At 43.8% G+C, this 26,991-nt stretch overlaps 1 protein-coding gene across 7 annotated transcripts in view; it reads right to left on the bottom strand.

Annotated features, from left to right (window-relative positions):
• Positions 1-26,991, bottom strand: part of TJP2 (tight junction protein 2) — a gene marked incomplete at both ends in the record, with an annotated part of 93,110 nt that overhangs the window by 34,479 nt on the left and 31,640 nt on the right. For 4 of the 7 annotated variants that reach the window (XM_080708536.1, XM_080708538.1, XM_080708541.1 and 1 more), the window contains 6 exons: positions 1,889-2,042; positions 2,881-2,984; positions 9,478-10,066; positions 11,168-11,270; positions 16,654-16,778; positions 18,612-18,665. In XM_080708536.1, coding sequence (XP_080564662.1) covers positions 1,889-2,042; positions 2,881-2,984; positions 9,478-10,066; positions 11,168-11,270; positions 16,654-16,778; positions 18,612-18,665 — 1,129 coding nt within the window. Of the gene's footprint in view, positions 1-1,888; positions 2,043-2,880; positions 2,985-9,477; positions 10,067-11,167; positions 11,271-16,653; positions 16,779-18,611; positions 18,666-24,946; positions 25,019-26,991 lie in introns of those variants that run through there. The other 3 variants (XM_080708535.1, XM_080708537.1, XM_080708540.1) reach the window with 1 other exon arrangement.

The following is a 26,991-nucleotide window of genomic DNA, read 5'->3' as shown; positions in this document are numbered from 1 at the left end:
TAAGAGACCCTGTTTCCAAATAAAAATAATATAAAGTGGGTCTAGGAGTGTAGCCCGGAGGTAGAAGGGTTTCCAGGAACCCCAGCACCACCAAATAAATAAATAAATAAATAAATAAATAAATAAATAAATAAATAAATAAATAAAGGCTGGGGGTATATCTCATAGTTAGAATGCCCCTGGCTCTAGGTTCAATCCCCAGTACCACCACACACACACACACACACACACACACACACACACACACACACACACACACACACACACACACGAGCATGGTGGCGCATGCTCGTAATCCCAGCACCTGGGAGGTGGAGACCGGAGAATCACGGTTTGCAGACAGCCTCAGCTACTTAGCAAGGCAATTGGCAATTCAATGAGATCCTGTTTCAAAAATAAAAGACCTAATGCCAGGCGTGGTCGTGCACTCTTGTAATCCCTGTGCTTAGGAAGTGGAGACAGGAGGATCACGCAGGTTTGAAGTTAGCCTCGCTGGTTTAAGGGACCCTGTTTCCAAATAACAATATAAAAAATAGGTGTCTGGGAGTGTAGCCTGGAGGTATAAGGGTTTCCAGGAACCCCAGTACCACCAAAATAAATAAATAAATAAATAAATAAATAAATAAATAAATAAATAAATAAGAAATAAGAAAAATAAAAGGCCTAAAAAAAAAAAATAGGGCTGGGGTATAACTCAGAAGTACATTGCCCCTGGATACTGCAAAAAAACCAGAAAACTTTCTCAACTGTCCTGCACAATAGGAGATTTATGCCTGGATCCCAAATATACGCATTAAAAACTAAATAATATTTAAGTTGTTCTGCTAATTTATTTAACTTTCAAGCTTGAGATGATGGTTTTGTTTTACTACTGGAATATATTTCCTGATCAAAGAGTTTTACAAGAACTGTTTCATATTTAGCGTTCGTATTGTAGAATATGTTATTGATGATTTTTACAAGGTAAAAATGTTATCCTATGGATAATTCATACTTAAATTAAGTAATACAGCCGGGTGTGGTGGCACATGCTTGTAATCCCTGCATTTGGGAGGCAGAGACAGGAGGATTGCGCAGGTTCGAAGCCAGTCTTGCTGGCTTAAGAGACCCTATTTCCAAATAAAAATAATATAAAGTGGGTATGGGAGTGTAGCCCGGAGGTAAAAGGGTTTCCAGGAACCCCAGTACCACCAAATAAAATAAATAAACAAACAAACAAATAAATAAATAATACAGCTTTAAAAAAAAAAAGATGACCTGGACTATTAACCAATGATTACCACAATATTTAGTCATTTAACCAGATTCTTTATTATAGCCCTTAAGTGTTTTAGCTATCCTTTAGTTTAGAAATACTAATAGCCACTTTTGAAAAATTACCACGAGTAAATGCAAGAAAGAGCAATATGTATTATAATGGTATAGGTTAGTCTTTTGAACTGCCCCTCCCTCCTTCGCTCCCTTTCTTCCTTCCCTCCTTCAGTGGTACTGGGTCTCATTAAGTTGCCTGAAACTCTGGAGGCTCAGGTGATCCTCCCATGATCCTCCTGCCTTGGCCTCCTGCAGAGCCCAGACTGCAGGTGTGCACAGCTATCCCCGGCTTGCATATATTTTCTACTAACAAGTTTGGCTTTCAGTGGTCTAATTAAGAGTCCTCTAGGAGTTCATAAATGCACCCGAACTTTATGTTGGAAACCTAAGTTCAATAGACAATTTAATAAACAAATAACAACAAAACACCACTTACCTTTGGGAATTAATGTGTAAGAGCCAGGCTTCTATTGGAAATTCAACTTCCAGCCAGACAGCTGTGCTGAGCAGATCTGACAGTACGGGCGGCACAAGAGCCCTCCTGGCTTAGCTAAGCCTGACCTTGCTCTCTCCTTACCTTCTATCTCCGAGTCACTGTCGTTGAGTGACGGGATGTTGATGAGGGTCTGCTTGCTGTCTCGCATTACCACGAGCTGGAGTTTTCCTCTGGACTTCTCTATCAATTTTCGAGCGTCCGTCAAAGACATGTTCTCCGTGACAGTTCCATTGATCTGTGCTCATGAAGTATGGTAATGTTATATGCACTATAACTACTCACAGCTAAGTAGAAAATTCATCTTTTTCCTTTCTGTAAATAAAGGCTTTGCTCAGATACTCAGACAGACATGGACTTTGTGATGGCTGATTGAATAAAAATGAATTATCCTTTAAGTAAAATACAACCCTGTATGCCTAGATCCCAAATATAGGCATTAAAAAACTAATACTAAAAAAAAAAGCCTAATACTTAAGTTCTTAAAGTATTTTAAGAACTTTTAAGTATTAAAAATAACACTTAAGTTGCTCTGCTAACTCATTTAACTTCAAAGCTTAAGATGATGGATTTGCTTTATTCCTAGAATATGTTTCCTGATCAGAGAGTCTTAAAAAAAATTACATATTACATATTTAGCATTCATGTTCTACTAGCTCTTTCTCGTCTTTTATTGAAAACAGGAACCTAAACATTTTTTATTTTCCTTTGTGGTACTGGAGATGGAACCCAGGGGTTTTCTACCTCTGGGCTACACTCCTAGACCTATTTTATATTTTGTTAGAAACAAGGTCTCACTAAGTAGCTGAGGCTGCCCACGATCCTCCAGTCTCAGCCTCCTGAATGCTGGGATTACAAGTGTGTGTCACCACGCCCGGTTAAGACTGGTCTTTTTCCTTCTTTTATCTGGTGCTAGGGATGGAACCAGGCCTGGCATATGCAAGGCAAGAGTTCCACCACAGAGCTACATTCCCAGCCCTAAGTCTTGTTTTTTCTAGTTTACTTATTTACAATATGTAAATGTCCTAGGAACCCTGCAGCAGGGACACGGTTGTCCTCTGTCCTCATTCACCCACCTTGAGAATTATGTCCCCTTCATGAAGGTTGCCATCTTTAGTTGCCAGCCCTGTTCTGGTCATTTCTTTGATGAAGATCTGACTCCCCAACCGGAGACCATACTCTAAGAGACAAACACATAAATATGCATGTATGTCAGCAACTTGATCAGAAAACAGTCTGGCTTTTAGAAATATTTAAAAAGGCCGATGCCAGGCATGGTGGTGCATGCTTGTAGTCCCAGTCCTTGGTAGGCTGAGACAGGAATATCACAGGATCACAGGTTTGTGGCCAGCTTCAGCAACTTAACGAGTACCTCAGCAACTTAGTGAGACCCTGTTTCAAAATAAAGAATAAAATTGGGCTCTGAAGCAGATTGTAGCTCTGACGCAGAATGCCCCTGGATTCCATCCCTAGCACCATACAAACCCAAAATAAATAAATAAATAAATAAATAAATAAATAAATAAATAAATAAATAAATATGAAATTCACAAAAAATTAATGTTGAGCCGGGCATGGTGGTACACGCTTGTAATCCCAGCATTTGGGAAGCTAAAGCTGGAGGATTATAGTTCACGAACAGCCTCAATTACTTGGTGAGGCCATTCGCAACTCAGTAAGACCCTGTTTCAAAAATAAAAAAGACGAGTCAGGCACGGTGGTACACGCTTGTAATCCCAGCATTTGGGAGGCCGAGACTGGAGAATCTCGGTTCAGACAGCCTCAGCTACCTAGTGAGGCCCTCCGCAACTTAGTGAGAACTTGTTTCAAAATAAAGAATAAAAAATAGGGCAGGAAGCTGGGTGTGGTGGCGTACGCTTGTAATCCCCATGCTTGGGAGGCGGAGACAGGAGGATCGCGCTGGTTCGGAACCAGCCTTTTAAGCGCTAGCTTAAGAGACCCTGTTTCCAAGTAAAAAAATATAAAATAGGTCTGGGAGTGTAGCCCGGAGGTAGAAGGGTTTCCAGGAACCCCAGTACCACCAAAAAAAAAAAAAAAAAAATAGGGCAGGGGGTGTAGCGCAAAGGTTGAATGCCTCTGGGTTCCATCCTCAGACACACAGAAATAATAAAAATAATTAAATAAATAAAATAATACTTTAAAAAGACTAAAAAATAGGGCTGGGAGTATAGGTTGGAAGTATAATGCCCCTAGGTTCCATCCCCATTACCTAAAAAAAATAACAATAATGTTGCATATGGGACATTCTATAAGAAAATAACCCTGGAGCCTTCAAAAAAGTCAATGTCATAAAAACCCAAAGAAGCAGAGGGCTTATTATAGATTAAAGGAGACATAAAAACTAAACACAACACATGAACCTTCACTAGATTTTGATCCAATACAGGGCAAGGTGTGGGTTATTGTATTTTGGAGCAATGCAAAATGAACAAGACTGTAACATATTAAAATCTCTAATGATTATTTTCTGGTGTGCTAATGGCATGGTGGTGAGGTAAGAGAACATTCTTTTCCCTTATCCTTGAGAGATTCACCTGCTGGAAATATCGACGACTGGTAATGGGTGACACTGCTGGCGACTTACTTTCAAACAGTTCCAGAGAGAAAGAGAGAGAAGAGAGAGGAGAGAGAGAAACAGAGAGAGACAGAGAGACGGGCTGGAATAGAGAGGAACTGGATAGAGAAAAGAAAAAAGGGAGTAGAAAGAGAAAGAAAGTAAATGTGGCAAAATGTTAACAATTGGTAAAACTAGGGTATATGGGTATTGGCTATAAATTAACTTTCCAAATAAAATGCAGGGGACAAAAACATCTCAATAGTTCCTTCTGCTAACAATGAGGCTACCCCCAGGAAGGCGACCCACACAGCATTCCCTTCTGTAACAATTTAGACTGTGTGGGGTTTGGCATTGAAAGACATTCAGCATGTAAAGAAAGGGATAAGAAAGCCGGGCAAAGCAATTACCGTCGCGCTGGACTAAACCAGCAGAGCCCCAGGGGTCTGTGCTATCAAAACAAAAGGGTCCCGGGGTGCCTACTTTTAAATTATTTTAAATGTTCTTCAGAATACTCTGATTTTATTAAGTTTTTCACACACACACACACACACACACACACACACACACACACACACACACTTTAAGGAAGGATTTTGGTTACTTTAGGAAGCTATCACACAATCTAGCAGTTTTGAAAATGGGCACACTCAATGTTTTTATTATTATTATTTGGTTGAGTGAAAGTCTTGTCATTATAAAACAAAGTAACTCTCTACAATTCGGGAGAGTTATTAAGTGATTTAAATTACTTACAGCACACTGGGTGGTACCAGGTCTTACCTCAAGGAATAAATGTGTTGAAGGGAATCCCCCACCCCCTTAGGGAGCTGATGTCAAACAGTAAAGGGACAGACAGCTACTTTCATCCTCCACTGGACAAACGGGCACAGCTCACAACAGGAGGCTGAGACAAGTCTAGCTGATCAACTTCTTTCTGGTATAACATTTCCTCTACTTTTTGTTTTTGTTTTTAGCAATGGGAACTGAATCCATGGGCATTCTCTCTCTTGATCCCTAGCCCATCTTATTGGGTATTTTATTTTATTTTTTTTCCCTTGGTCTGGGGATGGAACCCAGGGGCATTTGACCTCCGAGCTACAACCCCTGTCCATTTTTTTTTTTTTTTTTTTTGGTGGTACAGGGGTTCCTGGAAGCCCATCTACCTCCGGGCTACACTTCCAGACCTATTTTATACTTTTTATTTGGAAACAGGGTCTCTTTGAACCTGCATGATCCTCCTGTCTCTGCCTCCCAAGCGCAGGATTACAAGTGTGCGCCACCATGCCCGGCCCTTATTGGGTATTTTGAAACACGATCTCACTAGGTTACAGCACAGTGTCTCAAACCTACAATCCTCTTGCCTCAATTTCCCCTGAGCTGGGATTCTGGGTGTGTGCTGTGTGCCAACGTGGGCCGCTCACTTCCTCTCACTTTTTTTTTTTTGGGGGGGGGAGCAGGTCTGGGGATGGTACCCAGGGGCATTTGACCTTCAAACTATATCCCCGGCCCTATTATTTTTATTGTTTATTTTTGAAACAGAGTCTCAAAAGTTGTGGTGGGCCTCACTAAGTAGCTGAGGCTTGCCAGAAACCTGTGATCCTCCTGTCTCAGCCTCCCAAGTACTGGATTACAAGCATGCACCACCACGCCCAGCAAAAATATATTTTTTAAAGTGAATGGCTGGGGTATAGCTCAGTGGGGTAGCGCACTTGCCTGGCATGCATGAAGCCCTGGGTTTGGGTCCCAACACTACATATAAAAAATTTAAAAAAAGAAGTGGAAGTTTATTTGTTTAATGATTTCCAAGTTTTAGAAACAAAAATGACAAAGAAACAGCAAAATGCTCTACCAGCAAAGCACTGTCTCCTTTTTTCTTGATTTAGGAAAATGTCTATTTTTTTTTTTTTTTTCGTGGTGCTGGGGATGGAACCTAGAGGCTTTCTATCTTTGGACTACACTACCAGACCTATTTTCTATTAATTTATTTATTTCTATTTATTTTCTCTTTCTATTTATTTATTACTTATTATTTTTTAATTTCTACTTATTTTCTGTTTCTGTTTATTTGGAAACAGGGTCTCACTAAGTTGCAGAAGGCCTCACTAAGTAGCTGAGGCTGGCTTCAAACCTGTACAATCCTCCTGTCTTAACCTCCTAAGTACTGGGATTATAAGCGTGCGCTACCACGTCTGGCTGGAAAATGTCTTTTCAAACTATGGGTCCTAGCCAGGAGTGGTGGTGCACACTTGTAATCCCAGTACTTGGAAACCTGAGACCGGAGGATCGCAGGTTTGTGGCCAGCCTCAACTACTTAGTGAGGCCCTCCACAACTTAGTGAGACCCTGTTTCAAAATAAAGGATAAAAATAGGGCTGGGGATGTAGCTCAGAGGTAGAATGTCCCTGGGTTTCATCCCCAGTACCACATAAGAAAAATAATAATAAAAAGATTTAATGCAATGAAACCACTCAGAGTATATCACACTGAAAAAGTGATATTTTAGGAAACTTATTCAAGTTTTTGATCTGTAGGTTCCTCCAGGACGGGATTATACAAGGCACAGTTCTTTCTATGGCAGAAGGAGAAGGGAAAAGTGTGGGGGAGGGGGTAAAAGAAACAGAAAAGCCTAAGTTTGGTGGTACTGGGGGTGGAACCCAGAGGTTTTCTACCTCCTGGCTATACTCCCAGAACTATTTTATATTTTATTTAGAAACAGGGTCTCACTAAGTTGCTGAAAGCCTCACTAAGTAGCTGAGGATGGCTTCGAACCTGTGCAATCTTCCTGTCTCAGCCTCCCAAGTGCGGGGATTACAAACATGCGCCACCACGCCAGGCTTGAAAAGCCTAAGTTTGAAAAGCAATGCCTTCAGTAACCAAGACCCAGGGGTCCATGTCCTATGGAATGAGGACAGACCTCTGTGAACAGGTTCCCTTTGCCAAATTTTCATTCTCAGACCTTCATCCCACCTTTCAATCTGAATACATTGTGTCCTGACTCTGCTGTTCTTGAGGGCTAGTGGATGACGTCTCTTGGCAATTGGTTATAAAGGGTCAGGAGCTCCATATACCTTCTGAGACGCATCCTTCCTCTCAGCTTTCACTGCTATTTTCTTGGTCTGGACTCCACACATCCCATTCACCTCCTCGAATTTTCCTTCAGTTATCTCAACAGGCACCTAGTTATGGAACTCAGCTCTTCATGGAGAATAAGCCCTCTAGTCTCACAGGCCATTTAAAATGCAAAATCAAGCCAGGCTGTGGCACTGGGGTGAGCTCGTAATCCCAGTACTTGGGAGGCTGAGACAGGAGGATTACAAATTCACCACCAGCCTCAGCTACTGAGTGAGGCCCTCTGCAACTTAGTGAAACCCTGTTTCAAAATAAAGAATAAAAAATAGGGCTGGGGGTGGAGCTCTGAGGTAGAATGCCCCTGGGTTCCATCCCTGGTGCCACAAAATAAGTAAATAAATAAAATAAAATGCAAATTCGAAAATTAAAAAGCAAGGAGTCTTTTGTTTTGCATTTCTAGGGGCTCTTTTCTGTTTTCCTCTGGTAAGAAGAACAAATAGAGAATAAAGGGAAATTAAAAATATGCTAAAGGAATTTTACAGTTAGAAGACAAGTACTAATGCTAGTACTAGCTCAGCTCTAGGCTCAAAAGCCCTGTGTAACCCGGGGGGCATGGTAGGCTGCACCTTTAATCCCATCACTTGGAGGCTGAGACAGGGTTGCAGGTTCAAAACCAGACTCAGCCGGGCGTGGTGGCGCACGCTTGTCATCCCCGCGCTTGGGAGGCAGAGACAGGAGGATGGCGCTGGTTCAGAGCCAGCCTCGCTGGCTTAAGAGACCCTGTTTCCAAATAAAAAAATATAAAATAGGTCTGGGAGTGTAGCCCGGAGGTAGAAGGGCTTCCAGGAACCCCAGTACCACCAATTAAATAAATAAATAAATAAATAAATAAATAAATAAATAAATAAGAAAAGAATAAAAAGGGCTGGGGATGTAGTTTGGAGGCAGAATGAACCTGGGTTCAATCCCCCAGTACAAAAAAAATAAATAAATAAAAAGTAAACCCCTGCCCACTCATGTAGTTGCTTCCGATCAGCTATTCCCGGGGGATAGAGTTAGCATTCTAACCCACCTGATTACAAGATAAGGGCAGCTCACTTCCCAAGTCTGAGTCTCGGAATCCTCACTCACAAAGTGCAGGTACCAAGAGCTGCTCTGGCTGCAGCACTGGTCTTCAAATGATCCTGGACATAATTAAGTGTGTTCAAGTGCTCCAGGAAGGCAGTGTGGTACGAGCAGGCTGGGCCAGAGACCCTGCCTCATGGCATCCCCCCAAATCCCTCTGTGTCATGGTATTCCTGACCACCACCACAGGAACCCAGCCTCCTACCACAGGGTGCTCTTGTGCAGATTGACTAAGTGAATATTCACCCAGCAAGGTCTTGGCTATAGAGCAGAAACTCAATCAAGAGGAGCTGGAACACTCTCTCGTTTCTTGGTTTTCCAAATTGAAAAGCATCCAGCTTACTAGGAGAACATGTTAGCACACGGGCCCCAGAGCCGCCCATGTTTCTGATTCTGTGGGGCTGAGGATATGAGCTTTGTGTGTACATGTGTGGTGTTGGGGATTGAACCCAGGGGCAGTCTACCTCTGAGCTACACCCCCAGCTTGATTTTTTAAATTTTGAACCAGGGTCTCACTAAATTGCTGAGGGCCTCCTTAAGTTGCTGAGGCTGACCTCAAACCTGCAAGCCTCCTGTATCTACTACCCAGGCACTGGACTTAAAAGAACCCCCCAAGTCCGGCTAGGATCTAAACTTTAAGAAGTGTACACTACTTAGAGAACCATCCGCCTGGGAATGCAAAGCCCAAATATGAGAGCCTGGTTTTGCCACTGACACAACGTTGTATCTCCATTTATAAAATGATGACTTAGGTGTTCCTCCTTCAGGGTGTGCTTATGAGAGTAAATGTGCCAACAGGTGCCAGGCTCCTGAGGTCAGAGCTGGGTACGAGTTGGATGCTACCTAAGAGCCGGCTATTACTACTAGAATATTGTTGGCTTTCCTGCTGCAAGCACGCCTACCTTCGTTGGCTTTGCTTTTGGTCAGGAGCACCCCGATGGGCCTGTCGGGGTCGGGCCGGGCCCTGGGCTCGGGGCTGGGGCTGCGGGAGCGCAGGTGCTCGCGGCTGCGGCCCAGGTAGCGGGCGTCTGGCTGGGCCCTGCGGCGGTGCTCCCCCGGGCTGTAGGCGCGATCGTCCTCGTACGCCTGCGGGTAGCCGCGGTCGTAGTCCTGGTCGATGCTCCGGCCGCGGCTGCGATCCCGGCCACGTCCATAGTCGTCCAGGCCTCGCTCCAGGCTCCGGCCGCGGCTGCGCTCCCGGGCGTGTCCGTAGTCGTCCAGGCCGCGCTCCAGGCTCCGGCCGCGGCTACGCTCCCGGCTGCGGTCCTGCTGCCGGCTCTGCGGTCGCTGCTGGGGTCGCCCCCTGTCCGGCTCGTCCTCCCAGCTGCGGCCGAGCCCGTCGTGGCTGCTGTGCCGGCTTCTCTCGCTGTAGCCGCTGCGGAAACTTCTGCCGTCAAACTCGTCCATCACCTCGAAAGCCCGGTCATCGTGACTGAGCGGAGGACTGCCCTGCAGCGGGGCCACCTGCACCTTCCGGGGCCTCTTGACCACCTGTCATGCACACGCAGAGGGACGGGGCGGCCAGGGTTACGCAAGGGGGAGGGGGAGGGCTAGGTTCTGGTCTCACTCGAACTGCCCTCCACCCACAGCACCACAAAGAAAAAGCAAACAAACAAAAACCCACTTTATTTAAACAAAACAAAAATCAATCAATTCTCTTCTGGAGCCAGGGACAACAAAAATCTCACAGGAGTAGAAAAAAATAAGACAGCAACCAAAGCTCTGAGCAGACTGTTTTGAATTAAATCCTGTATAAAATAGAGTCTCTAACATCTGCTATCAAATGTGAAAAGGCTCAGAGGCTGAGACAAGAGGATCACAGTTCCAGGACAGCCTCAGCAACTTGTGAGGTCCTCTGCAACTTAATTCCAAAAAAAAAAAAAAAAAGAATAAAATAAGGCTGGGGTTATATCCCAGAAGTAGAATGCCCCAGGGCTCAATTCCCAGTACCCCCCCCCAAAAAAAAAAAAGACAAGAAACAGGTTGTAAGTATAACTTTTATGGTTTTTGTTTTTGTTTTTGGTACAGGGGATGGAACCCAGAGGCATTCTACCTCCGAGCTACACCCCAGCCCTATTTTTAAGTCCTTTTTATGTTTGAAACGGGGTCTCACTGAGTTGCGAAGGGCCCAAGTAGTAGCTGAGGCTGTCCATGCACTGCGATCCTCTGCCTTGCATATGCTGGGATTGCAGGTGTGTGCCACCACGCCCAGCTTTGTTTCTGTTTTTTGAGGTTTGTTTGTTTTGTTGCAGCAGTGGGGATTGAACCCAGGGCCTCACGCATGCTAAGGCAAATGCTTAACACTGAGCTACACTCCAGTCCTTTCTATTCTTTGAGACAGGCTCTTGCTATGTTGCCCAGACTGGCCTCAAACTTGTGATCCTCCTGCCTCAGCGTCCGGAGGCCCTGGGATTATAGCTGTCTGCCATTGAACCTGGCTAGACACATCTTCGCATCAGCCATAACACCACCCTCCAAAAAATACTAAGGATCCAAAGAGTGAGAGGGCCCCAGGTTATATGATTCTGTTCAATGCTCAGGAGCGGGTGGTCATTTGCTTCTGGGCACAGAAACACACAGCCCAGCACTCACGATGGCAGCGATCTTCCCACTTTTTCTCAGCTGTTGAACCGCGAAGGAATGAAGCACGTCCTCCATGGGGGTGCCATTCACCATGACCACCCTGTCGTTTTCTCTGTGAACAAAAGTGAGGAAGGCAGGAGTCGTGAAAAGCTCCCAGCTACTCAGCGGAAAGCGTTTATTCAGACAGAACAGAAGCAGCAAACTGACCCAAAGGCCTATTAAAGGGCCCGCTGTCTGGTGGAGGCTGAGGGTCACCGGCTCAGGCTGAGCTTTTCTGAGGCAAGAAATTGGAAGCTCTCAGCTCAGTTTGGAGAAAGAGGCCCACCCTCCCCAGATGCAGAGCCCCTCTGGCAGGCACCCAGGAGTGGTGAGGCCTGGGAACACCCCCAAGAAAGGATTTCAATATCAGTCCCTGTCAGTGAGGTGCGTGTGACTACAAGCACGCCCTCCAAATAGGCATGTATCTATCTATCCATCGGTGCTTGCTTGGAGAGAAGGTTAAGATTCTTAAATTTTTAAGAATACAGCATCCTATTACTTCAGCTTGTCCCCAAACTTCTTTTAAAAATTTAAACAGCTGGAAGATGGCGACCGAGAAAAGCAGGGCTTAAGAGCCCCGCTAACAACCAATCTCCATTACCACAAAATCAGCGCCTTTCATAGCCAGAAAACACCATCACCAGAGAAACAAAAAAACCACCAGGCTCCAGAGAGAAAGCGGACTGAGAACAGAGCTCAGAGCCACAGAGGAGATACACCGGCCTCATGCCCGAGGACGCGGCAGCAGCGCCATACTGCCAGCGGCAGCGGCGAATTCACCGGAAGGCTACAGTGAGCCGAGGTGAACTGCTGCGGAACAGCCAGGCGGGATCTTTCAGCACAGGGAGCATCTAAAGCTCCCAGTGGCTGAGCTCAGCACACGCTGCAGGGACTCAGAGTGGAACTCAAAACCAGAGAAGAAAAAATACGCCAGCCTCACGGCCGAGGGCGTGGCAGCGGCGCCATATTGCCACCAGCGGCAGCAGCAGAGAATTCACCGAGTCCAGTACAGCTACATCTGCGTACTCAAGAACAGTGAGTCAAATTGCAGGCCACAGAGGAGAAATCCCAGTAGTGTACTCCCTGGGACTTGACCCAGTGGGGGAGTGGCGGTGGCAGAGATATCACACCATAGGAGAACGTGCAACCCGGCACCCCCCACAGTCTAAAGCAGCCTCTATCGACTCCCTGGGTCGGAGACTCTGTGATACAACCCAGTAAAGGAGTAGTGGGATCTGAGATACCACAGACTCGAGATCCAGAGCACCTTAAGCGAAGTCATAGCGACCCAAGGGAAGAACCCAGAGAAGGCACAAACTTCCAAAATCATGGGAAAGAGGAATAACACTGGAGCAATGAATGCCCACAACCCCACAACATCAGAACCCGATAAAACAGAAAATCAGAGATTTCTAGAAGATCAAATAAGGAAAATAACTGTAGAAATAATAGAGGTGCTTCGAAAAGAATTCAGAGAGAGCCAAAAGGAGATAAAGGATGCAATTAATGAAGTAAAGGCCTCAATTCAAAGCACAAACAACCGATTAGACCACATGGAGAACAGAATCTCGCTCTTAGAAGATGATCATTCCAAAAATGAACGCATAGTTTCGAATCTAGAAAAAAAAATCCGACAGCAGGAATCTGACATTGAAGAAATATAAGCCCATTTTAAGAGAGCTAACCTAAGAATAATTGGAATAGAGGAGGGAAAAGACGGTGAAACCAAAGGGATCAACAATCTCTTCAAGGAAGTCATAGCAGAAAATTTCCCAAACATAGAGCAAGAGGTTGATACACAGGTCCAGGAAACTTATAGAACTCCCTTTAGACAGGATCGGAGAAGAGGATCCCCACGCCACATAATTGTCAAAATGACCAATGTGGAAGCCAAGCAGAGAATCTTAAAGGCAACAAAAGCAAAGGGCCAAGTGACATTCAGAGGCAAACCAATTAGAATCACTCCAGACTTCCCAAACCAAGTCATGAGAGCCAGAAGGGCTTGGAGTAACATATTCCAAACTCTGAAAGAAAACAACTTCCAGCCAAAAATTTCCTACCCAGCAAAACTTTCTATCAAATTAGATGGAGAAATAAGAAGCTTCCATGACCAACAGAAACTGAAGGAATATATGTCTTCAAAACCAGCACTAGAGAAAATACTCAAAGAGATTAACTACAAAGAAGAAATAGGTAACACACACCAGAACCAGAGAAACAAGAGTTTCCATCCAACAGACAACTAAGACTGGTTATCTTTGGAGATTCATTATTTATGTTAGTCTTTTACCTATCTCTAAATTGTATTGTTTGCCTTTATTGTTGTTAATTTTTAGGATTTCTAGTTGGAATATTAATATACCTTCAGATATAGCATTTGGAAATATTTTATCCCATTCTATTAGTAACTTTTAACTCTGTTTACATTGTCTTTGGATATACAATATTTTTTTATTTTTTAGGGAGTTTGTATACCCTTTTGTTGCCTGTGCCATTGAAATCATATCCAAGAAATCACTGCCAATTTCAATGTTGTGAGGTTTTATGACCCAGATTTTCTTCTAAAAGTTTATAGTCTTAAGATTTATATTTAGGTCTTTTATCTATTTTGAGTTAATACTTGTATATGGGATTAGGTAAGGGTCCAATTTTATTCTTTTCCATGTAATTATTATTTTTCAACAATATTTAGTTAAAAGATTATTATTTCCACCACCAAATGTTCGTGGAAACCTTGTCAAAAATAACTTGACAATATAGGGAAAAATTTAGCTCTAGGCTTTTATTTAACTCCAATGGTTTATATATCTGCCTTTAGAACAGTACTAAACTGCTTCGATTATTGTAGCTTTATATGGTTTGAAATCAGAAAATATATATCTTCTAGCTTTGTTCTTTTTCAAGATCGTCTTGGGTATCTAGAGTCCATATTCCATATTAGGATAGATTTTTTTTCTGAAAAATAAATATATGATAGTTTCACCTAAAAAAAAAATAGAAAAAAAAATTCCCTGGTAAGAAAGAAAGCAAAAAGAAATATTGAAATGTTATCTTTAAGTCATCAAAAGCTTGGTATCAGACAAATGAAACTGTTATGTGAGATTATCATTTTTAATTTTGGATAAATTGCTATAATACTAGATGTCAACCACTAAGCCAAGCATGGGAAGGAGGGATGGGGAGAGAATGGGGTGGGGATCGGGTGGGGGCTGACTGGGCGATGTGTGCATGTATGTCTACAAAATTTTGTATCCCACTATGATGTATGAATACAGTGCACCAATAAAAAAAAATTATTTACGTAAAAAAAAAAAATTTAAACAGCTGCATATGAAAGACTACTAACTTTAATAAGGAGCACAGAGAGCTGGCGTGGTGGTGCACGCTTGTAATCCCGGCATTTGGGAGGCTGAGACCGGAGGATCATGGTTCACAGACAGCCTCAGCTACTACTTAGAGAGGCCCTGTGCAAATCAGTGAGACCCTGTTTCCAAATAAAGAATAAAAAGCCATGCATTTTGACGCATGCTTATAATTCCAGCATTCAGGAGACTGAGACAGGAAGATCGCAGTTCGCGGATAGCTTCAGCTACTTAGTGAAGCCCTTTACAACTCAGTGAGACCCTGTTTCAAAGATAAAGAATAAAAAATAGGGCAAGGGGTATAGCTCTGAGGTCGAATGCACCTGGGTTCCATCCCCAGACCCGCAAAAAAAGAAAGAGAGAAAGACTAAAAAAATAGGGCTTGGGGTGCACCTTGGAGGTAGAATGCCCCTGGGTTCCACTCCCCATTACTGAAAAAAAAAAAAAAAAAAAAGGAGCACAACGATTTTAAACAGAACAGCAACTTTTCAGCTCTCTGGCCAACACAGCCATTTAGCTACCTTTGGGGGTCTACCCTAAAAAAATTATCCTGCAGGAACTCAGGCATGTTTCTTTTAAAATGGTATTATCTCTTGAGACCAGAAGGCTAGCAAGTAGAAAACGTTCGACTTCCTGTAGTAAATTTCCCCAACTTCTATATTCCTCTTAAAAAGAGATCAATATTAAGCCAAAGTATCCTCTTTTTTTTTTCTTTTGCAAGTCTGGGGGATTCGACCACTGAGCTACAACACCCCTGCTCTATTTTTTATTCCTTATTTTGAAACAGGGTCTCACTAAATTTCAGAGGGCCTCACTAAGTAGCTGAAGGTGTCTGCAAACCGCAATCCTCTGGTCTCAGCCTCTCGAATGCTGGGATTGCAAGCGTGCACCACCAAGCCTGGCTTCCCCTCTTTTATTTCATTTTTTTATTTTTTGCCATGCTGGGGACTAAACTCCAGAATGACAAAACCAAGGCCTCCTATGCTCCAGGCACAAACTCTACCACTGAGCTGCATCCCCAACCATCCTCATTAGATTTTTAGACAAAATCAGAGGAGGCCCAAGCCTGGAGGCTGAGACAGGAGGATTGTGGGTTCAAGGACAGCCTCAGCAGGTACTGAAACTCTTATCAATCTAGCAAGACCCTATTTCAAAAATAAAAGTAAAGTAGGGCTGAGGGTGTAGCTTGAAGTAGAATGCCCCTGGGTTCAATCCCCAGTACACACACACACACACACACACACACACACACACACACATTAAACAACACAAATTAAAACAAATATAAACTGGACATAGTACAAGATGCTTGTAATTCTAGTACTTGGGCAGCTGAGACAGGAGGATTGCAAGTTGAAAGCCAGCCTTGACAACTTTAGCTAGGCTTATGGCAACACTTTGCAAGACCTTGTTTCCATATAAAAAAAATAATAAAATAGGGCTGGGAGTGAAGCCGAGAGGTAGAATGTCCCTGAGTTTCATTTCCAACACTGCAAAACAAGCAAACAAAAAGACCACACACATAGTATTTGGTAGGTATGAAAAACCATGCCAATCTTATTATTATTATTTTGTGTGTGTGTGGTACTGGGGGTGGAACTCAGGTGCTTTTCTACCTCCGGGCTCTACTCCAAGACCTATTTTAATACTTTATTTGGAAACAGGGTCTCACTAAGTTGCTGAGAGCCTCACTAAGTAGCTGAGGCTGGCTTCGAACCTGCGCGATCCTCCTGTCTCAGCCTCCCAAGCGCGGGGATTACAAACGTGCGCCACCACGCCCAGAAAACCATGCCAATCTTAAACTCCATGTTCAGAAGTTATTCCTACACCTGGAAGTGATGTTTGTAACTATCTACTGCCCCTCTTTGCTACCAAGTTTGGATGTTTCTGGAGATTTGAGGATTGCTAAAACTTAGTGTGTTAGCTGTGGCTTCAATCCTACATCGAAGACGTTCCACATGTTATAGAAAAGGTTTTCTGTTTTGTTTTTTTCTTTGACTTTACAACATGCACACCGACCTCAGCACCCTGCCTGGCCTAGTGTCCAGGGGAAGGCTAACAGGACCTGGACAGAAGAGAAAGGAAGCCACTCACTGAAGCAGGCCGTCCGCAGGCCCGCCCGGCAGCACGTCGGAAATGACGATGGATGTCTCTCCATTTTCAAAGTGGGGGTTGTCTCTGCCTCCAGACACTGCAATTCCAAATCCTCTTTTGGAATCCTGTTCATTGGAATGAGGAAAAAAAAAATTTTTAAATCCTTCCCTAAGTGGCTTTCAGGATTTATTACAAGCACACAATAAAGTAAAGGTAGAATCGATAACCAGAGACAACTCAGGAACAGATGGGCTTACAGAAGCAAACGAAAAACAAACCAAAAAAGCGTCATTGTAGTGAGCTGACAGGTTATAAAGGGAATTTCCTTATCTAAAAGAAACAGCCTTATGAACGCTGGAAAATATTGATAGTGCAGACTGGAGTTATCACGAGAAGTTGGCAGGGGAAGGAAATAATGTCTTCTGTCTAAATAAGGACGCGCTGTTGGAAGCGCTCATCTACTGTTTACAGCAGGCTGGCCTGAGCTGAACTAAATCTCTACTAAGACCTTACCCGTTTTCCTCACCCCCAGGACTGAGGATTGGACTCCGACATCTTCTGTCACTAAACTACATCTCTGGCCCTTTTTATATGTTTGAGAGAGGGTTGCTATGTTGCCCAGACTGGTCTCGAACTTGTGATCCTTCTGCTTCAACCTCCTGGGTACCTGGGATTACAGGTGTGAGCCACTGTGCCTAGTTCTAAAACCATATATACATATATATATATATATATATATATATATATTTTTTTTTTTTTTTAAGTATATCTTCAGCCAGGCCTGGTGGCACCACACCTATTATCCCAGTACTTGGGAGGCTAAGACACGGGGCTGGCTTCAAACCTGCCATTCTTCTGTCTCAACTTTCCAAGTATTGAAATTACAGGTGTGTACCAACACCCCCAGCTCCCAGCCAATCTTTTCAAATTTAGTTTGCATTAAAACTCATTTGGAAGCCGGGCATGGTGGCACACGCTTATAATCCCAGCCTTTGAGAGGCTGAGACAGGAGGATGGTGGTTCAAAGACAGCCTCAGCTCCTACTTAGTGAGGCCCTTTGCAAACTCAGTGAGACCCTGTTTCAAAATAAAGAATAAAACAAATAGGGCTGGGGGTACGGCTCAGAGGTAGAATGACCCTGGGATCCATCTCCAGTACTGTAAAAAATGAAAACAAAAACAAAATTAAAAACAAAAAACTCATTTGGAAGAGTTGTAGGATATATGTGTCTACATAGGATATTTTCTGTGTGTGTGTGTGTGTGTGTGTGTGTGAGAGAGAGAGAGAGAGAGAGAGAGAGAGAGAGAGAAGAAGAAGAAGAAGAAGAAGAAGAAGAAGAAGGAGGAGGAGGAGGAGGAGGAGGAGGAGGAGGAGGAGGAGGAGGAGGAGGAGGAGGAGAGGGAGGGAGGGAGATGAGGGAGGGAGATGAGGGAAGCTGGAGCAGCCATTACAGAAAGAAGTGAATCAAAAGACAGACACGGGGGATTGAGCCCAGGGACATTCTACCTCTGAACTACACCCCCAGCCCTGTTTATTTTGACACCGAGTCTCTTTAGTTTACTGAAAGTCTCCCTACATTACTGAGGCTCTCCTCATTCTCAAATCTTCGATCCCTCTGCCTCAGCCTCCCCAGTCCTGGGATGACAGGTGTGCACCATGAGACCTGACTCAAAGGTTATTTTCATTATTCCCACCCTTTTCTCTCTGTCTTTCATAACCCGTTTTATCTAGAGATGCGTGAATACAGGAAACAATCTCTAAAACTGTTCTATAGTATACAGATTTTAACAACAACAACAAAAAAAAAACAGCATGCAAATCTTTGTCAGCATGATAACTGCTGCCTGCTAGTATCCATCCCAGGAGGGAAGAAACCAAATTCAGTGTGGGCCAAAATAAGATCAGCGAACCGTAAAATCAAGCACCATAGTAGAAAGCACAAAATGTGCAGCACGCACCTTCTGGAGGGTCACCGTGTACTGTTCCCATATCAGTTCCTCCATGCCTGGGGCCTGTTTTAGAACAAAGCAAAACAACTTGATTAAAACCACAAACATCTCAATGCCAGGAATAAAACTGTCATCCAAACATGCCTCAGTATAAGGTCTAGCCCAAACCCATACGCCAAAAAGAGGCGCCACTTCTTAAAAATGTTATGCCACCTATTTTCATAGCAATCCTTCTTCCATGAAACAGGGCTCTAACAGTACTGGAAAGTTAGTAAAATACACACTGATAGACCCTAAAAATGATGAAATGTTAAGTACTGAGCCTTTTACCATCACCACACACTGTTATCATAAAACCTCTTAAAAAGCACAGAGCTGGGCACAGTGGCACGTGCCTTGTTACCACCGCTACTCAGAAAGGGCCTAAGTTCAAGGCCATCCTGGGTAACTAACTTGGTGAGACCCTACCTCAAAATAGAAAACAAAAACAACCCCATCAACTTTTCCATTTTTTTATTTTTTTAAAATTTTTTATTGGTGCATTGTAGTCCTATATCTTAATGGGATAACAGACGGTGGAGACATACATGCACACATCACCCAATTAGCCCTTACCCTTTTTTCCCCCATTTTTAAAAGCACTTTCCAACCCACTCCCATCAAAACTGACTTCCTAGGCAAATTTCTGTATGTTTAAGTCTAAAGAAATCCTCAGCCTTAGAATAAGGTGTGCCCCACACACCTTATTTATATTATATGTGCTTCCAGTGGAGCACACCTGGAATCGCCATATTTGAGAGGCCAAGACAGGAGAATTACAGGTTCAAGGCCAGTGTAGGGTAACTTAGTAAAACCCCTATTTCAAAATAAAAAGGGCTCAGTTATTGCTCAATAATAGAGCACTCTGGGTTCAATCCCCAGTACCACAAAAAAGGGGGAGGGGTGATATTTAGGTTAAATAAAGCATCTGTAAGCACTGAAAATGACTATTTAACCTTCACGAATACTTTATTAAGGTTTTTCACCATGGTAATTATTTGGGTTTCTTGTTTGATTTGGTTTGATATTGGGGATTGAACCCAGCGGTGTTCTACCTCTGATCTGCATCCCCAGCCCTTTTTATTTTTTATTTGGAAACAGATTCTATTTGTCACTAAATTGCTGGGGCTGGCTTTCAACCTGGGATCCTCAGCCTCCCAAGTACTGGACTTATAGATGTATGCCACCATGCCTGGCTGATAAGTGCACTTTCAATTAAAAAACAAAAAAAGACAGATAGACTACAGGGAAAGACTGTAAGAACAGATACCAAAAAAGTATTAACTTTTCCAAGGAGAATATTTTTAATTCTCTTTTAAAAGTTCTGGACTAAAACGTTAACATTTAGCCAAAAATACATGTTGCTAAAAATTTTATTTCTAAAATGCTTCTCAAGCTGGGTGTGGTGGTGCACACTTGTAATCCCAGTACTTGGAGGCTGAGACAGGATTGCAGGTTTGCCGCCAGCCTCAGGTACTTAGGCACTCCACAACTTAGTGAAACCCTGTTTCCAAATAAAGAATAAAAAATAGGGCTGGGGATGTAGCTCAGAGGTAGAATGCCCCCAAGTTCAATCCCCAGTCCTCCCAAAAATAAAATAAAATATTGCTCAAGTAGAATGAATCTGGCGTGTGTGTGTGTGTGTGTGTGTGCGTGCGTGCGTGCGTGCGTGCGTGTGTTGCTGGGAGTTGAACCCAGGGGCATTCTGCCTCTGAACTACACCCAACCCTATTTTGTATGGGGATAGGGTCTCACTACGTTGATGAGAGTCTCAATATTTTCTGACACTATCTTCAAACCTACCATCCTCCTATCTCAGCCTCCCAGTGACTAGGATTACAGGTGTGTGCCATCATGCCCAGCCTCAACCTGGCTTTTGAAATTCACTTTCTTCCATAATAAGAAGCTGCCTTTAAGATTCTCATGCTAATTTGTAAGGGGAGTTGAAATTAAACTTGTCAATGAGAAAATCAGTGTCCTATCAGTATTGTCAATAGCCCTCAATCCAACTTAATCAAAACATCTTGCCATTTTTTATATGAGACCCTAAGAGGCTTCTTCTTACCTACGGTTTAATGGATTGAGAAATAAACCATTAAAGCCAATATTAAAAGAATATACAGTATGCTAAGCTGTGTGACTAGTACAAAATCTGTGTGTGTGTGGGGGGGGGGGTCTGGGGATTAAACCCAGGGGCATTCTACCTCCAAGATAGACCCCACCTATTTTACTGATTTGATGAAAGCCTCACTAATCTGCTGAAGCTTGTTTCAAATCCATGACCCTCCTGCCTCAGCCTCCCAAGTACTGAGATTACAGGCTTGCACCACCACACCCAGCAAAGTCTTAACTTTAAACTTGAGGAAACAGGAATAAAAACAGAATTTAGAGGGCTAGTGTTGTAGATCAATAATAAGGCACATGCTTTGCATGCACAAGGCCCTGGGTTCAATTCCAAGCAAAAAAAGAAAAATTTAAAAAGTTTAATAGCTCTTTTGAGTATGAAATATACTATAACTTTGCATTTGGCCTACAGAGCTGTGATTTTTTTTGCAAATGTCTCACAGCAAATCTTTAATTCAATAACTCATTCATTCATTCAAAAACATTTACTGAGCATCCACTGGGGGTCAAGCATGATGCTTGTGGCACTTTGGAAACATCAGTGAATAAAACAAAACTGTCAAAGCCCTTATGCAGCACATCAGCTATCTCCAGGTATATCCCCAGAAGCAAACCACGGAAGTCCTTCCCCATCTCATGTATATATTATCTCCTCAGAAACAAAGAGCACCCCACATAATCACACTCTTCCTGAGAATATCAGCTCTGGGTCCATCCCTGGGGACCAGCCACCAGCTCACATCAGCTTAGTTGAGACTGAGCTCATGCCATTCAAACTGGGCCACTAGGCTCCAGCCTCACCCAACCTGCACTGTTCACAGTCTGTGCTCATTTAGCCTTTGGGGAGTTTTATATGCAAGGTCATAGAAAGAACACACAGGTATCAGAACTGAAAGTACAGCTAGTCTACAGTGTCCAGATTCCTCTCCTGGATGGAGGCCAGAGAGAAACGTGTGAACACACACAAAGGTGCAGAGCAGAGGTGCACCCTCAGTGAACTTGCAGCGGCATTCTCAAACCTCAAACAACCCAAGTACCCACAGGGAGCAGAATGGACAGATACGTTGTGATCTGGTATTAAAATACAGTGTTATACTGCAGGGAAGCAAACCCCAGTCACACACACCCCTGCAGAGACACACCTCAAACATAATGAGAGAAAAGCACACGATAGAGTATGGCATCATTTTGTATGTAGTTCAAAACACACACAATAAGCCGGGTGTGGTGGCGCATGCTTGTAATCCCAGCATTTGAGAGGCTGAGACAGGAGGATCACAGTTTGTAGCCAGCCTCCATTACTTAGGCCCTTTGCAACTCAGTGAGACCCTGTTTCAAAAAATAAATAATGAATAAAAGGCTAGGGGTGTAGCTCCGATGTAGAATGCCTCTGGATTCCATCCCTAGTACCGCAAAAAAAAAAAAAAACACACACACAAACAATATTTTATAACCGTGTGAATATACTTAACACTATTCAACTTAAAAATGGCAGGTTGTATGGTATGCAGTTTTTTTTACTGTAATTTTAAAAAAGCCAACAACAGCTTTACAGTGTGGTGTACCTGTAATCCCAGGATGTGAAACTGAGTTGGGGAACTGAGGCAGGAAAATTGTAGGCATGAAGCCGGCATGCTCTACGAGACCCTGTTTTCAAATTTTTAAAATAAGGCTGGGTATGGTGGTGCACACCTGTAATCTCAGTACTTGGGAAGCTGAGACTGGAGGACCACAGGTTGGAAGTCAGCCTCATCAATTTAAGTAAGACCCAGCTTCAAAATAAAAACAGAATTGGGCTAGGAGTATAGGTTAGAAATAGAATGCCCTTGGGTTCAATCTTCAGAAACACACACACACACACACACACACACACACAGCCAACAAACTAATCTTTGGGTAGGGATGGATGCGCATGTATGCATGTACATAGCATGTGGTAAAACTACAAAGAAAAAGGGAATGGAACACAGACGTCAGGATGGAGCAGGTGAGGTGGGAAAGGCACAGAGAACCTTATTTCGTCTTGGTGATGTCTGAGCATGCAGGCGATGGACTCCTGGAATCTAATTTTTATGTTTCATGATTTAAATACTTCATTTTTCATGTCCACCGATCATTTCATAAATTGAAAAAATAGGGCAGCAAGTAAATACACACCAAGGGCACTTGATTCCTAGCCAAGGACCAAATACCCAGTGATAAACCTAATACCCCCAAATTTAATGCACTCCCAGTTTTGCAAAGAGAGAGCAGGAGCACGTAATCATTTCTCCTAGAGGGAGGGCGGGTGGGGCAAGGTGGCAGTAATCAGGAAGGCAGGAGGGCGGCAGGCTTGCAGGGCACCTCCCGGCCACCATCACCCCCACCCCCGGGCACCTCCCGGCCACCATCACCCCCACCCCCGTGAGGGGTCAGATCTCATCAAGTGGGAGCATCTTCAATGCCTTATCACCTTTCCTAATCACTCTTGCTTTACACAGACGTATTCTAACAAGTGAGGTCATTTTTCCTACCATCAATCAAAGCTTTACATTAATGGTAAAGTATCTGTGCAAAGAGGAAGAGACTACGGCAACAAATTACTTGATCTCTTTTAATTTTTTGTAATCTCTTTTTTTTTTTTTTTTTTTGGTGTTACTGGGGTTCCTGAAAGCCCTTCTACCTCCAGGCTACACTCCCATGGGCTATACTCCCAGACCTATTTTATATTTTCATTTGGAAACAGGGTCTCTTAAGCCAGCATGGCTGGCTTCGAACCTGCGAATCTCCTGTCTCCGCCTCCCAAGCGCAGGGGATTACAAGTGTCCGCCACCACGCCCAGCGTTAAATCTCTCTCTCTTTTTTTTTTTTTTTTGGTGGTACTGGGGTTCCTGGAAGCCCTTCTCCCTCCAGGCTACACTCCCAGACCTATTTTTATTTTTGGAAACAGGGTCTCTTAAGCCAGCAGGGCTGGCTTTGAATCTGCGATCCTCCTGTCTCCGCCTCCCAAGGACGGGGATTACAAGCATGCACCACCACGCCGGCAAATCTCTACTTTTTATAAAGCAGCTTTCCTTTGGAAACCTTGGCCAAAGAGATAAAAATCCCATAGGCGTTACACAAAGAATAAGAAAACATTTTTTAAAAACACCCACAGAACAGCCTCAGCAAGTAGTAAGACTCTCATTAACCTAGATCCTGTTTCCAAATAAAAATAAAATAGGGATGGGGGTGTATTGAAAATAGAATGTCCTGGCGTTCAACCCCTAGTACCACAAAAAGTAATTAGTTAATTAATTAATTTAAAGAAGAACCATAAAAGAGATGGCAAGTCTTCAAGTCCACCTGGACAGGCAACTTTAAAGGTTCAGTGCCCACAAACTGCTGCTTCCCAGTGCTAGAGACCACAGTGAAAAGCAGAGATTAATCAAAAGCTGCCCATTAGGGGTATGCTTAATAAAAATCCCAAGCCAGGGGTGGTGGTGCACACTTGTAATCCCAGCATTCAGGAGGCTGAGACCTGGAGGATCGCAGTTCGCAGCCAGCCTCAGCTACTTAGTGAGGCCCTCTGCAACTCAGTGAGACCCAGTTTCAAAATAAAGAATAAAAATAGGGCAGGGGTGTAGCTTGGAGGTCGAATGCCCCTGGGTTCCATCCCCAGACCCGCAAAAAAAATAAAAAATAAAAAAATAAAAATCCCAAGCCACAGAAGCAAATATACATGTTAGAATAATAATACAGGCTCAAACTTATGAAAGAGGAAAAAAGGCACATGAGAAAAACATTTCCCTACAGTTTAAGCTAAACAGAAGAATATAGCTTCTGCAGGGTAAGAAAGCAAAATGTTTTACCCTCAAACAAGAAAGTCTCAAACACAAACCAACATACAAAGCAGGATGTCAGTCTATACCTACTAAGCAAGACACGAGACTAAGACATTTGTGTGGAAAACAGCAGCCTTTGACACGCAAATCCAGTAAGAAGTTATCCATTTCACTTAGATCTGCTAAATATAAGTATTTAAAACCCCACCATGGACTACAACCCACAATGTGCAATCTCAGGGTTTGTTACTGAAAGCTGCCACAGTATGAATAAATCTGAGGATAAAGGAGCCACTGTGAGAGGGGGTTGCTCCCCTCCCCTCCCTTCCCGCAGAGAAAGGTTGGGAGAGAAGGGGCAGAGCTTGCAGAGGGACTCACATGGCTTTTCAATCTCCCCAACTTTTTAACAGCCTGGCTCCACATCCGCTGGAAGACCTGCGCAGTCTTCATGCCTCTGGAGATTAAGGGGCCCGGCCACTGCCTGCCTCCCGGGCTGCTCACCCATTTCCACCACTCCACGTGGTTACGTAAGGCGGATACAATAGTGGCCCACATTCCCAGCAAATCCTGCTGTCATCTGCACAGCGCTGCAGCCATACAGCGGGGCCGCCAAACACTTTGAAAAGCAACACTTGTGAGGCAAAGAAAAGAAAAGAAAAAAAGAATGAAAGAAAGCAAGCCAGCCAGCCATCTAGGAATCCTTCCACTTTAACACTTTCTTTTTCTCCCTCTCTCCCACAAGAACTCCAGCACTTGGAGTGGATATATATTTCTTCAAGGCATATAAAATGACAGAGCATTTAAACTGAACTTATACCACAATCCACCTTCCCTATGCACTGGTCCTGAATCCTCAGGTTCAATCAAGCATGGATCAAAACTATTTTTTATAAAATGTTTTGTCTCTACTGAACGCGTGCAGGCTTTGTCAATATTCCCTAATTGATATAACTACCATGTAACTATACAACTACTTAGATAATATTTACTGAAATAATCTAGAGGTGATTTAAAATTTGTGGGAGGATTGCACAGGTTATACGCAAATGCTATACCATCTTATACACAAGACTTATACAGATGTTGGTGTCCATGGGAGTCCTGGAACCAATCTGCCCAGGATAGAGGGGTGCCTGTAAATGGGACATTTTAGGGAAATACACCACATTTATTTGTATAGACCCTTCCATCACACACACACACACACACACACACACACACACACACACACACCAAAAGCCAGCTGGAAATAAACTGGTAGTGTTACAGGTAAACTGAATTGCTAATGTTTCATAGAAACCACAAGGCATGAAGGGAAAAACGTTTCACAATCTTGGAGATAACCAGGGGAAGATAAGCGTGGGCAGCTGGTGCCGCTTGGAGCGGAGCGCTTGCTCAGCAGCGTTCCCTCCTCTTTCTAAACTTACACTAAGTTTAGAAGATAAAAAAGTCATGAAGAATGCAAGTGGGGGCGGAGAGGGGTAGAAATGCCGAGCGCAGGATTCTGAACGTCGCCAGGATCGCGTGGGGCGCGGGGGCTTGCGAGCTGAGGATTTCTGGAGCGAGGTCTCGGGGAGTCCCCGGGGAGTCTTGCCAACACATTGTATGTTACACACTTGTGCTGGACTAAGCAGTTTGCACAGGAATAGTGTACCAGCTCATCTGCTTAAAACTGGGATGTACATAAATTGGAATCACAAGATGGGAACTATTCAAGAAACAACTTGAAACGAGGCAAGAAAGGAAGTTTTAAAGTCCCAAGCTCTGCGGTGTCCCTGATCTGTGCTTGGCTGTTCCGCCCTGGATACACTGTATCCTCCACACGACAGAGATGAAACTGTTTTCAACACATAGGGACAGTGACCTCCCAGCACTTGTGCTAAGAAACCATCACTCCAATACTTGTCTTGGGAGAGTTCTCCGGATATGTTATAATAGCTAAACAAAATGGAAAACGAACAAAAATTTATGTTTCAAATCTTACATGGAAGAGGGCAGGTGGTAAAAGGGGACCCCTGGAAGCTGAGCAGGCGTGCAGGCTGTGGCCGGGCCGTGGGTCCTGGGCAGGCTCCTGCACACCAGCTGGTGCAGCCAGGCGCTGGCACCCAGAGTCCAGGGCAGAGGGGCTGAGGACTTTGGCATCTGGGAGGGCTCAGGCCAGCTCGCTCCTTTCCTCTGAGTCCCCAGGAAGACATTGGACCAGACCCTGAGGAGGAAAGAGACGTTTCTTTCCCTGAAGTTTATGTATACTAGCGAGAAGCCCCGGGGGCTGCAGAATTAAGAACTCCAGATGTTTCTACAGTCATTTCCAAAAGTCATAGTTTCAAGCGGGCGTGGGGGTGCGCCCTTGGAATCCCAGCACTTGGGAGGCTGAGACAGGAGGATCGCACAGGTTCGAAGCCAACCTCAGCTATTGAGTGAGG

The sequence above is a fragment of the Muscardinus avellanarius genome (assembly GCF_963383645.1).
Source record: "Muscardinus avellanarius genome assembly, chromosome: 13".
In the NCBI taxonomy this organism is placed as follows: domain Eukaryota; kingdom Metazoa; phylum Chordata; class Mammalia; order Rodentia; family Gliridae; genus Muscardinus; species Muscardinus avellanarius.
The sequence above is the reverse complement of the archived record's forward strand: the minus strand, read 5'-3'. Positions and strand labels throughout refer to the sequence as shown.